Below are 14,649 nucleotides of genomic sequence, written 5' to 3'. Positions count from 1 at the left end.
ATTTCAGATTATTTATGGTTCAGTTTGGGCAGATTTCACTGTATAAACGGCAAATAAAAATGATATGCATCAGAAATAAAACCTTATAGATGTAAGTATAACTTTGATAGAACCACGGGCAATATATAGTACAAACGAGTATTATGACACAGTAAGGATAAAACATGTTGTTCCTTTTTACCTTTTAGTTGATATTTTTTCTCCTCAAAGACTGACAATTTGGGCTCATTGTTTTTTTTATTATTATATATTTTTTCAACATTTTTTAAATTTTTTTTACATTTTATTTATATTTATTTTTACCATTATAAGCGTGGCTATTGTGCACTTCTTTATCTTTGTTATTTACGTTTAATTTGAGCCACCTCACAACATATATGTTTTTATAAAACAGGTTTAGTCACATATTTGTCACAAATGGTTTCTTCTACAACGAGTAGCAAACAAATTACAAATAAGAAAACAACTCTACCATAATATACGCTGCTTCTTGCGATAACTCGAAAAATACATGCAGAAATTAACACTATGTTGCAAACGTTTAAAATATAGGACATTATTATATTGATAACAGTATTTTATTGAATGTTCCAAGTGTAACAAATTTCAATGATTCACACTGTGAAATAATTTACACTCTCGGACTTTCTCCCGCCAATACGTCTAAACTTTGATATCAATTCGCCAGTCACACAATTTAATATTATGTTGAAAATATCGATAAATCATGAAGAAAATATATATAATAAATAGGATAATCAATTGGTAAACATGAATAACCAAAATATGATCACTCGTGCCACGAACACTCGAAGATTTAACTCGTTCGCGGAATAGGTTCTGTACACTCGTTAAATCTAGGCGTTCTCGGCACGCGTTATAATATTTAGGTTATTCACTCTTTCCAATTAAGTATCTTATTATTCTTTTTTTAATATACTATCAAACCTAAAACCTCAAAAAAAGTTTTTTTTTTTTTTAAAGTTTGTATTTATCGAGTTTCTCCTTGATATTGTCATTTCTAATATGATTTTTTCTTCTTGTAGGGGAGTCCATGTTGCTCATTTTTTTTCTTTATTTTTTTTGTTTTGTTTTTTTTTGGGGGGGGATATACGTGTTTTTCATGGTTATTTCAATGTCTTTGTTAAATATTTCTATCTAGTATATTCATCTTAAGAAGATATTCGCTTGATCTTCGTTCCTTTGAAAAATACATTTAAATTTCCTGTTTATACACTAGTGAAACTAATTAGCTATATAAATTACCATATTGTAATAGCGAAGTTCTTTTTTTTCTTTTTTTTTTGCGAATTTGGTGTAAGGGGTAAATATCACAAAGGCAAGTAATGCAAAACAAACACGTATCACTCATTTTAAATATATACACAACATATTCAAGGTAAATTATCTGGTCTCTATCAGAGCTACTTGAAATGTTTGTTGGCTTTCTGGTAAATATCTTTTTTCCCATTTGGATAAAAAAAAAGTACTGAATCATCAGTGTCATATATAAAGTATTTAAAATATCACCCATATTGTTATTATCCGACTTCGATTCCGTCACTTCATTGTGACTCCTATCAAATTGTGTTCCGTATATTAAGAAGTTTTGCTGAAGTGTATACTATAATGTCATTCTCCATTGCAAAAGAAATTGCTTTTCTTTTCAAGTGGTCGAGGCCAAACGTGCACGACAATTTACAGACACATACAACAAAGAACACAAACTTATCAAATAACACGTACAAATAATGTAGCCACGATTGTAATATAACGGATAAAGCAATCATTGTCTGAAAGAAACGAATTCTGTTAGATTCGACAAAAAAAAAAAAAAAAACTTTGTTCAACAAATATTTCACTGGTTAAGTGTAAAATGTTTCATCCAAACGTCCGCAAACCCCACAAATTATGACTTATTGGATGGAAATAGCGTGAACCAGGATTCGAAATCAAAAGAATATATTTCGAGGATAACGACTGCACAGGGAAAAAACACACACTACAAAGCAACTTAAAAAAAAACTAACACAGGAACAAACAAAAAAATGACCAACCCGGACTCTACTGGAAACTGTGTGCATGGACCAGACGCACCAGTGCAGTAAAATTTTCGTTTTTTTCCAGAAACATCCGCCGAATTCAAACAAAAAAGATATGACTGAACCGGCGCGTTAGAGTAAAACATGAAATTTGTTGAACTCCCGGTAATCGCTTAAATAGGGAATGCGCATGACATGCTATTATTAACGGTACTTTTACCAAATCATAATGCCTTTGAACCATGCCCAAATCCAATGCCAAATTAATGTTTAGCCCTCATAAATTTAATAGAAATTTAACAAAATTACGTTTAATGTATAATACCTTTAACCACCATAGCCTAAGTAAAAGTCTTGTTCACAATTCAGATCCTTTTGTTAATTTAAGATACAGTGCAATAAAAAGATTATAAATTTATTTCCATCCCTGCACAAATGAAATAAAATAAAAATGGTCGTCGTCTCAAAAATGCTGCGTATGTTTCAGTCATGTGGGGGCTGTTTATTTCACGAACTGATATAACATATAAAAATGACATTTCATTATTAATTTGGTTAAATCGTATAGCAAACAAAAAAAAGGATTTTGATCGGAGAAAAGGGGAGCGAATAATATATAAGGAATTGTTGATTGATCTGATTTATCGTAAGATCTTGATATAAGTATAAAAATTAACTATACTGCACCATGCTACATCTTCATTCCGAGCACCTAGCCGGAGGTGTAATTGTCTGGCCTACATAAAAATAAGTGAGGCACACGCAATGCAATGACGTCTCGCCTCCTATTACAATAATTATGATAGCCCTTTTCATAAGGAAATAAAGCACGTTTAATGCAAATGACGAGTTTTTCTAACAAGATTTTCATTTAAATACAATTCAGATGTATTAAAAAAACTCCCTCATGCAAGTCGAAACAATGTAAATGAGACCTTATTGGTCAACTTGTCAAAGCCACATATGTAATAATTACCTTTATTAAAAAGCAACAACCAGGGCTTATAATTCATAAAGGGTAATTAATTGCTTTATACAGAAATATAATAATTTGTTGTCTAATTATGCAAACATTTAATGTGTAAATGTTTAGAATTTAAATTGCAGTGCATGGGACAAAATCTTAAATTTGAATAATAAATTAATTAAACCTTGTGACCACTAGCAATGCATTTCGCATGTTGACAAAGGATTTCCAAAGGAGAGTTGTGAGGGAGTTCTAAACAAAAAATAGTTAAACCGAGTAAAAATACTAGATTTATGTTTAAATGGATTATCATGTGAATTACTCTGAAGTTTAATTTTTCTTATATTATTGGATTTTTAGAAGTTTCGCACAAGTAGGTATCTGAAATTTTATAAAGAAAACATTGCACTTACAAAAAGACATAAATCTCTGAAGATATAAGGAATGGTGTGAATATCTTAATTAAAACACGTAGTGTGAATGCATGCAAAACTGTTTTACAAGTTACTCATAGTAGTGGACGTCCTTTAACTCTAAGTGTTGTTTAAGCCCTTACAAAAACCTGTATTTTCTTAAAAAGCAAACCATCCATAACTACGCAATTTCTAAAAGAAATGTAACTTTTTCCTTATTTTTTACTAACTGGTCACAGTATACTCATTTCCGCTGTAGAAACCAAATTACAAACGGAAATAAATGTCGTGAAACAAAAGGTTAACGTTTTTTTAAACACCGCAGAACTAACGACCGGTGCAAATGACAATGTTAAACCATTATTAACGTGACAAAGTTCTATATTTGGAAACTGGTCATGTGTTTGGACAGTTAAGATAAAGACATTATTGTTCTTGATTGAACTTTATCAGAGGTCCTATTCATCACTGCTGCTGGCTTCAACTTGACACAAACTGTCTTAACAATCACCAGGAATCGTTCAAGACCTTTAATCTTGACAACATTTGACGCTTAGTACATGTGCAGACTTGATAATAAGGTAAAAAAGAACAATGCACTCCAGGTCTTTCAATTTCATTTCCTTTACATCGATGATAAATTATCTCCATTTCAATTATATTAGATCTACCAAAATGAATACACTTTCTACTGCTTCATATCTAGATTTTTACATATATATATGTATATATATATATATATATATATATATATATATATATATATATATATATATATATATATATATATATGTATATATATATATATAACTAGCGTTTTATATTGAAATTGTTCGTTACATGTCATGATTTGGACTTTCAAATTGTAAACTTGTAAATTTCCTCTTTCTAAGTGTGACCTCCAGCCTATGAGTATACATTTCACAAATATCTGTCTGTTACTGTCTTAGTTGTGATCGGTACAAGGACTTTCCAATAATATTACCACACAAACAAAGAACTTTTTTAAACTTCAATTAAAACTACATATGTTTTATTGTCCTCATTAAAATTTGGTTGACCTATCTCATAGATGAGACCATACAGGTATACAGCAGGTTAAATTTCAAATCTTACTGGAATGAAAATCAAGGACTTTGACATTTACCGGACTTTATTCCTTTCACATATGCCTCTTTAGATTAATATATTATATTAAATTACAATATGTTCATGTATGTAGCTCGTCTCTTCCCACTTTATGGTCATGTACATGGATTTAGTTGTCTCTGAATTTTATTTCTTCTTTTATCCTACATAATGAATTTGTAGTTAGTAATTCAATTTCAATATTATAACAAATGCGCCTCGGCACGGATATTATGGTGTTGATATTAAATAAAGTGAGTTCATATATGACGATAGTCGACTTTCACGAGTTATTAAACCTTTTCTTTTAATATGAGGAAAGTAAGAATACGAAGTCGAATTCATAGATATATTTAAGTCACAACGTCGATTTCTCCAATCAAGTTTCATATACAATGCGACATAATCTCTATCCACACAACAACCAATCGCAATGGCGAATTGTCCAAATCCCCTTGTTCGAAGCACATCGTCCACGGTGAGATACACAAATAAAAGAAGTATATATAACGACCAAATTGAAGAAAAAAATCCTTTAAATATCATCTAGATGAAAACTGTATAGCAAAAACGCAATTTATTGCCTGTTACATATCAGTTGGGGATTGTTTGGTGTTACTTTCTTGTGGTTTGATAATAATGCAAGTATTTTTTTTTCAGGTAACACTACAATGTACCAAGAAGGCATTATTCTTATATTCTTCATTTTCATTTCTCATTCAAATGGACAAGGTTAGTGTTTATATGAACAATTACTTTTAAACTAATGTCTATATAACTTTCAAACATGCATTTATGTTATAGGAACTTATGGAAATCCATCTTAAATGAAGTAAAGTAGTAGTCTCTGTAAGAACCATGCAAAATCTGAAAAAAAAATACGATACACCCCCCCCAAAAAAAAAAAAAACAAAAAAACAAAAAAAACTACATATTTTATTTTTGTAATTAAGTTGATTTATTGGTCTATATTGGGAAATGTGTAATTATTCATTCATATTTGCCTGCTCTTAGGAGATAATCAACATTGAAAATCCAATAGATTCTATTGCATTTAAGTGTCATTTACAGAGTAATACCCCTTAATTTTGAAATCTACAATGCATTCTATATATTTTGATTATCTACTATGACCATAGGTTATATGAAAAACCACATGTTACTTTCTGTTTACCATGACATTTGAAACAAAATATCAACAACAAAAAAATAAAAATATGTAGGCTTTCCAACGATGAATCACATTTTGCATGGTTCTTATGTGGAGTGCTTCTTAAATCTATATCATATAATATAATAACAGACCGACAAAGACACAAAACTGTATTGAAATTTGAAATTGTCCTACAACACGCATGCATTAGTACGAGAGAGTTACTTGACACTGTGAATGGGGAGGAGAAGTTGTGTATTGGAGTGAGTGATGAGCAGCATAAAAATTGGGGTATTGGTTGGGTGATCAATTGGGATCAAGCAAGGATACTAGATATTGTCAATGGGAAAATGGAGAAAGATCATAGTACATTATGTACGAAAGATTCAAAAACGGAATTAATGATTGTGGAAGGGGAGGAAACATGACATGAGGAGTTGGGGACGTATTTGATATGAAACTTATCCATTTTCTATCATAAGAACATACTTCAGATAATTTGTAATCTACACTGTACTTATTTTTATCTTTTAAGTAATGTGCATAGTGTTTTTATATATTTTGGATATATTTATGTGGTGACACATAGATGATGATGACGTATGACATGTTATCGGTCTATTTTCATTTCGCAAACATGTTTTGACGCTTACCCTACCTATGCACCTGGTCCATGCTCCCAGTTTTTAGTTGAGTCCGAGTTGCTCATTTACTTTTGTTACTTTGTATGTATGATTTTAGTTACTTTATGTTCTTTGTTGTGTATGTCTGTTTTCCATGTCTGGTCTTTGTCCCTGGATTAGATTCTTTTGATTACCGCTGTAACCTTGGTTCCCTTGATTACTCTTACTCAATGAAACATTGAATAACGTAAATGTATATCATTTGAAATCACCAAGAACTAATAGCGTATCCAGTCAACAAATGATTTTATAACTGTATTTAATATAACTAGAAAACTTTGACCTAAAAATAAACGGCAACCCGTCAGCATTGTTTACATACCATGTTTGGTAGCAACAAAATACGTTATAATCGTTTATATTTTAGAATTGATATATATATGTATATCTGCTAAACTAAACCTTCAAATGCAGATATCTTACTTCTTGGCTACATGAATGATCGAATGATGGCATTTTGGTGCGTCAACAGTTTTCAGATTTATAGCCATTCATATGAGTAACCAACACAATAAATCAATAAATGTGCTTCTTTAGGTTGTCCACACAGTGCTACCCCAGTACCTGGGGATCCTACCAGATATATAGAAATTGTTCATGGTAATGTCCATGAACGAAATTGTGCTCCAGGAACAGAATACAACACATTTACATGTGACTGTTCCGTATTTTCCGGGGCAAGTATTCAAGGTAAGTAATCGCATGTTTAATGTGAGATAGTTACCTCCTTTCTATTTCCTACGATTTAATGTGTGCCGATTGATGTTGGAATGAATTATCAAAATACGTAGTATTGTTAACAAAAGCCAGTTTGAACAGCACTACATTTGTTGGATAAAATGTTTCTAATTTTAATATTCATGACATCGTACAAATAGTCAAAGGTGGTGCTTTTTGAAAAAAGTTTATATTTTGTTTCTCTTTGCTAACTATGAAGACATAAAATGGTACAATATTTAGTTTTTTTTCAACAATGTTATTTTAATAGGAAAAGTAAAACGGAAAATTCTTGTATGTTAATTGAACAAAAATCACTGTCAAGTACTATTTTGAAGGATTATTTTGAGAATGAATATATATATTTAGATTAGCAATTTGTAATATTTGTTATTATCTTATTTTATCCAAATTAAAAGTGTTTACAATACTGAAAATCGTTGTCATAATCCATAATCCATATCAAACACTGTTTATCAAACGCTTTAGTCTTGGGAAGTTTCAAAGATGGTAACTAATCTAATATAGTTCGTTATCTGCACGACTTTGAACTCGATAAATAATTGTTTCGATAAACGTAGGCAATATTTTGACATAACAATTAATTCTAAATAATTTGTATTGCACAAGTCTCAATACCACATCAAAGCACTGGAGTGTGTAATCCCTGTTATATTTGATGATTCAAAAACATTTGCCGAAACAATTACATGATATATAAATTAACTGGATGCAATAATTATATGTTCATGGTTGCAGTACATTATTAAAATTATAGATTTTGATAACATCATTTCCAATCATTAAATAGTAAGCATTTTTCGCCGATGATCATTTACGAAAACAATAAAAATAATAAATGCCAATTCATAGATACACACTGGTTTATTTTTTTTCAAGAAACGCACTGCGAGTTTCGAAGCACTGTTCATTTTGTTTTCTTTGCACTTTTAACTGATACTAGGCACCTTTTCCCATATTTTATATTATTTTCACTTATAATATTTGCATGTTGTTGGATATATCGTTCTTATAGCTATGCATGCATTTTCTTCCTTAGCTCTTATGGATGGATCTGCAGGCAGTCATCCAGACCTCTTAAACATGCCTTTGGAAACCTTACAAAAGGAGTTTCTTCAACTAACGTCACAAAGTATGCATCCAGTTCCCTCAGTTCAGTCGGCTTTTCATTCACCAATTATTCAATCTAGTAACCATTTCACTCATCAAAGTCCGAATAACTTATTTATGAACGCTCCACATAATGCTCAGATGGATTTATTACATAATGTGCGGCTTGAAGAAATGCCAACTGATGTCTTAGTTGCTTTAGATCGTGTAATGGAACATAGACCTCCCCATGAAATTACACCATTTCAAACCACAAGGACAGAGCTTACAACATTTCAACATACTACCGGAAATATACATCCACTGAACCCAGAACCGTTTCATGAAGATGTTTTCAGAGACCCTAACTTACAAAAACAATTTGAAATATTTAGTAGACAAAAAAGTGATAGGTCTATGGCAGGACAATCTAGTTTTAGTCAAGTGCAAGATGTGACTAATCTCATGGGCCAATTTAAAAATTTAATTTCTGTTACCCCTCCAGACAGCAAACTTGAACATCAAATTCCAATTTCAACACAGAACGTCCAAAAACAGTCAGCATTAGAAAATTTTCAAGTTATTGCTGAATCCATTTTGAAATCAATTCCATCAAGTCACCCAACACATATACAACCTCCATTCTCTCAAAGAAATGCACCCGAAATGCCACCTCCTCGGCAACCTTTTCCAATGCAACAGCAAATTGAAAATACACGTCCATCCCGTGAATGGAGCCGCCCAATATTGCCTCCTCCTGACCGTAATGTGCAAAGAGTTTCGCCTAAACCAACTGAACTCCCACACCAACCTCCAGCAAATTTGCAAACTCCACAAACAAAACAACCAAATCCAATTCCAGAAAAAAATATACTTTCTGACAAACATTCTGGAAATACCATAGTTGAAAGAAAACCAGACAAATTAAAGAATACAAAATTATTCACACCTGATTTGAAGCAAACGCAAACACAAGCAAAACCTCAAATTCAGCCACACTGGTTAGTGTGGAAAGATCCGAGAACTGCAGGTCAAAATAGTGCCATACAGGGAGAGAAAAATTTAGAGCCAAAACCGACGCCAAAACCACAGGCACCTGCCAAGTCGAAAATCTTACAAACAGCTAAAAATCAAATAAAGCAACAAATACAAACGGAAAAAATAAAACAAACAATACAAAATTCTATAGAAAACCAACAACAAAAGGAAATACCTGTTGAGAAAAAAGAGCCTACTTTAGAAGATTTAGAGAATGGCAATACAGAAATGTCGGCAACAAAACTTTTAAAACTTATCAAGAAGAAATTGAAACAGGCTAAAAAGACCGGGAACATACCATTTTCATTGTTAAAAATTCTTCTTGAAAAACGGAAAACTTTAATTGCAAAATTGAAGGAAGAAAGAGCATTGAAAAAGAAAAAGGAAGCCGAAAACAATAAAGAAGCAGAGAATAAAAAAAATAATGAACAAAACGATATACAAATAAAACAAGTAACCAAAGATAAGAAGAAAGAAGAAAGACCAGTAAAACAAGAAGAAGTTAAAACAACAACCATAACCACGTTAAAACCAACAACAACAACGGTAACAACTACAACAATACAAACAACTACAACCACCCCAACAACCACAACAACACCATCAACAACACCAACAACTACAACTCAAACGACGACAACAACAACTACAAAACCACCACCAACAACAACAAAAACAACACACCCACCACCAACAACTCCGCCAACAATGGCCACCAACATCGTGCAAGACCAATTCGATGAAAATTCAAAACAAACCAATTTAGCACCACCAATCATTGGTATTGTGCAGGATAAGCAAATACAAAACAATGACAATGTTGAGGAGACATCTAAATTTACAGAACAACTAACACAGGCTAATGCGCAAAGTAGTGCAAACACAATCACAGCTTTTAGTTCTGCTCAAAAGTCTGCTTCTTATGACGTGGTTGCCCCTGACGTTTCTGAACCTACTAATACGCTTTCTTCCTCTTCTTCAGGGGCGCCACAGTCCACAAGAACAGACTCTCGTAGGACATCCAAGCGCAGAAAATCAAAAACTGCAGGTAATTCCGTACCATTTAGATACTCGGCAGTAAAACCAAGCGTAAAAACAACTAAAAATTCATTATCTACACTTGACCCTCCAGTTGTTGTTGGTGATCCCAATGCAACTGTATCAAGCACAGATCCCTCAGAAGTAAATGACTTTTACCTTATGCATGCTCTACACCGACAAAGAAAGCAGCTACATTCAGGTCAACTCCCAAATGAATTTATCATACATCACCCACCACCAATTCCCAACCCTTCAACTTCAGACGTTCCATATCAAGCTCTAGCAAATCCTTCAGAAAGCACACAAAATTATGACCCATGGGCTCCGTCAGATTCACCACCTCCACCACCACCACCCGCTCAAGTTGAATAACTTATATTTTTTCTTTGGTGTCACCTTGTGCGTTCTATTCTTTAGTAGTATGAATTTTACCGCAAATCGTTAGTAGGAACCATGTAAAGTTTGTTGTACTATAAGGTCTTCAGTGTTGATAATTCCTTAGATAATAGAATGAGCATGGGTGTGTGTCCCGTTTTGTATTTTCATAGGGAACTTTTCCTGGAATTTTTAATAAAAAATATCTAATAAGACTAGGCAGCCATGAATATTGTTTGGTCATGTAAAAACTAACTTCTAAACCTTCAGCACATGTTGTATATAAAACACGAAATTGTTTGTAAAAGGTGAATATTGAGTAGGGTCTACGCGCCAAAAAGAAAATGTGTACTATGAAATACTTCTACCATTTGGTTAATGAAAAACAACAAAAAACAAACTGTAGATTTTCAATACGTAGAGACAGTGCAAAATTGAAAGTAAAGGTAACTTGTAATCTTACTAGAAATGTAAAGGTATTATCTTATTTTTACTTAACTCTTTTTGTGTTATTGGAAATGTAAATATTAATTAAACATATTTAAATAAAATATATAAACAAAACTTAACTGAAAAGGTTGTATTATAATCGTATATATGGAAGATTAACGTCACTATAGCAAATTTGTCACTTTTTACGGACATGTTGAATCTACTGATAATTTGCTATTTCTCGTCACAGAAGCATGGAAAGCAAAACATTATTCATTACCCTCATAGCGAATTACTCTCATGCCAGGAAACCTTCATCGCCTTAATTATGATTTAACTAGAAACAAACAAATACGAAACAAGTTTTGGTTCAATACAAATTTTAAAAAATGAAAGCGAAAATAAACATACACGTACTTAATGCCCTATCATACATACAATAAATGGAAAATCTTGATATAAAATGGTTAATAAAAACTTGTATGCTACAGACTATTGCAGAAAACTTAGTACACTTAAACCAATAAAATACACAGCAAATTTCAGTATACAGAACATCACGTTTGGTGAACTCATCTCATATAAAAAACCTAACGCGTACAGATGAAAAGGTATAAAAAAAATTATTTCACGTTCCTATGACTAAACAACATTTTGAAAATTTACAGAATTTCAGTACAACCCAAAGAAGAAAGAGTCACAAGAAAGCATATTGTTTGGTCTTTTGGCTGATTCTGCTCTGCTAAATCTTCTACCGACAAATCCACCGTCCAAAGCTGTTAAGCATGTTGAAAAGCCACAATTTAAATCAGAATTCATAGATTATAGTCTTTTAGCCCCAACGAAAGCCCCGAAAATAAAAACATTTTCTGCGTTGAATCTACCAAAAGTGACTCCGAAGCCAAAACTAAAATCGCCGTTGTTAAGTCAGGACCTAGCAACTATAAGGGCATTCCTTAAGGAAAGACGGGAACAGAGAGCACGTGAAAAGGCATTATTAAAGACTAAACAAAGTCCGATAACTTCTAGTGCATCAACAAGTTCGATCGGTTTGTCAGGCACTAAGAACGCCTTTTCATTCGATAGTGGATTAAAGATTTTGGGAAGTTCTACGACAAAACAATCCACTGCTTCAAATTTAGGATTGAATGATTTGCGAACTTCAGCAGCTAAAAGCACTTCGTCTTTAGATATTGGATTTAATGATTACCATAAAGCTGCTCTTGCTTCGAATACGGGAGGATTGAATACTAATAATGTCAAAAGTTCAGTGGGAATTGCTGTACCTACTCCAGATGCGGGATTAAACGAATTCAGAAGTTCGCTTTCTTTGCTCGATCGGAACTATCCAACACCCACACCACATTCACGTGACACGTTTGCAAATGTTAAAACCGTTGTTAATCCAACAGACAATTTTGCAGCACTTATGGAAAGACGGAAACTTGAACAAGCATTAATTACAAAATCTGAACCTTCTTCCAGCATTTCAGGTATATCAAACACAGCAAGCAAAAGTTCAAATGGATTAGGCGGGCTTGATGCAACTAAAAAAGCAATCTTGAAAAACCTAGTTGCTCGTCTGAATGCTTTGGAAGAAAAAAATAAAGGAACGGCGACGTCATCACAACAACAAAACTCAATGATGAGCCAAACAAGTTCAAATTCTGACCAAATGCAAGGCCAGTCCACTTCTCTGAGTCAACGTCAAAGTTTGAATAATTCTCCGATGTTCAATTCTAGACAAACATCTTTACAATTATCTTCGGCAAGGTCTTCCTTTCCACAGTCTAGGTCATCTTTTTCACAATCAAGTTTGCCAATGATGCAAAGCAGACAGACTCCATTTAGTATGATGTTCCGTGGGGTAGCAGCAAAAGAAGGTTCGAGTGATGCCCAAGAAATCATGCAGGACAGAATAACAGAAATGGGCGGAGCAGCTGCTCTAGCAATGGGTGCACCTCTAAGTATGATTAATTCAGAAATATCGTCTCAACTTAGTTCGACAATGTTAGAAAACGGACCATTGCCTTTCCTAATGTAATGTTTTAGTACTTGTTGTTGATTAAAAAGTGTTTTGTTCTCAGATTTGTACCTTGTACTTTGTGAAATCCTGACTATTTAGACACACGAGTCAATTCTGTAGGATTATGCTTTTTATTTTTACAAATACTACGTTAATTATTAGTGACCGGCTTATATTTTTTACGCCGCAATACGCCTACCACACATACATGTATAGTGTTGGTTTAGTTTTTGGCCAAAATAAACTATATCCTCTTGCTGTGAAAGTATTATTGTTCGTGGTTTTCGTGGGTTTGGTAAACCACGAAATTTGGTTCCAAACGAAAAGGAAATTTCCCGTTTGTTTGTATGACATTGTTCTCAAATCCACGAAATCAAGAATCTACGAACTGGTCATTTTCCGCTAAGCCACAATTATTGGTACCCACGAATAAATTTTAAAGTACTTTCCTAATATCTGAATTAGCTTTAATTTGTTCTTCTTAATTCAACAGAAAAAAAAAGTTTACATTATCATTATTGGAAGATATAATTTAATCTTTAAATAGATAAATATATAAATCCAGTATGGATTTTATTTTTAATGTTTTATTTACACAAAAGTCAATTTCAAACAAAAATCTTCTTACTTCTTGCAGTTAGGGCGAAATTCCTTTTTAACATAAATTGTTACAATGGTAAATCGCAAGTGAAAACTTTTAGTTTTAGTTTACTAGCCAATATATATACTTGAACGTGAACGACGAATCCGGTGTTTAGTTGCGTTGGAGGTTCTAAGATATCAAATCAAAAATATGCGTTAACCCATCCCTTGTAAAAGTATCTAAAACAACCAAAAACAAAAAACAAAAAAAAATAAAATAAAATAAATACACTGATCTTTGTTGTTTTTCGTTTTGTTCGTTTTGTTTTTACTCCATTTTCACAGTTGGCAGTAGTCGTGTTTTGTTTTAAGTAAATAAAATTGTTAAAGAAGGCATTTCATACATGTAACTATCCGTGTCCCTAATTTGTATTAACACAAGTAAAAAAAATAAAAGATAGCAGATGTTCATGTACAAGCATACTGACTGATTTTATTTCATATTAGGACATTGGAGATCGTGTATATCAAAAAAACTGTTTCCAAATCCTCCAATAATATAAATACCGTAAAAAAGCCGCAAACAGAAACACGATGTACATGATCATAACAGTATCTAATATAACAGAAGTTACAAGTACATGTATCGTAATAAATGTCAAAAATGTTGTCATTTTCGGATATGAAAAATGACTCTACTTATAGCGTGAAGCGTAAAACTGTCTGTCAACGAAGGAAAAACTAACATCGTGACAAGGTTTGACAGTTAATTAGTCACGTGATTAAATATGCCCCACCATGTCATGAATGTAACTCCGCAGTAACTGTAGTTTTTATTCAATGTATTATTTATATAGAATTGTTTACATGTACTTGGTTTTGTTTATTAAAAACATGCGCAATTATGTGGATTAAGTCATTATAGAGACTAATGTCAAAACG

The 14,649-nt window shown here is 32.6% G+C and overlaps 1 protein-coding gene across 1 annotated transcript; it reads left to right on the top strand.

Annotated features, from left to right (window-relative positions):
* The first annotated feature begins 3,245 nt into the window (after positions 1-3,245).
* Positions 3,246-13,187, top strand: LOC148603439 (uncharacterized). The gene is made up of 5 exons (XM_088552597.1): positions 3,246-3,382; positions 5,211-5,282; positions 6,924-7,076; positions 8,164-10,299; positions 11,768-13,187. The coding sequence occupies exons 2-5, from the start codon at positions 5,222-5,224 to the stop codon at positions 13,141-13,143; spliced, it is 3,726 nt and encodes a 1,241-aa protein (XP_088408723.1). The 5' UTR covers positions 3,246-3,382; positions 5,211-5,221; the 3' UTR covers positions 13,144-13,187.
* The last annotated feature ends 1,462 nt before the right edge of the window (positions 13,188-14,649 follow it).

This window comes from Perna viridis, chromosome 11 (assembly GCF_037379345.1).
Source record: "Perna viridis isolate PV_CMFRI_1.1 ecotype Kerala chromosome 11, ASM3737934v1, whole genome shotgun sequence".
Lineage (NCBI taxonomy): Eukaryota > Metazoa > Mollusca > Bivalvia > Mytilida > Mytilidae > Perna > Perna viridis.
The sequence above is the reverse complement of the archived record's forward strand: the minus strand, read 5'-3'. Positions and strand labels throughout refer to the sequence as shown.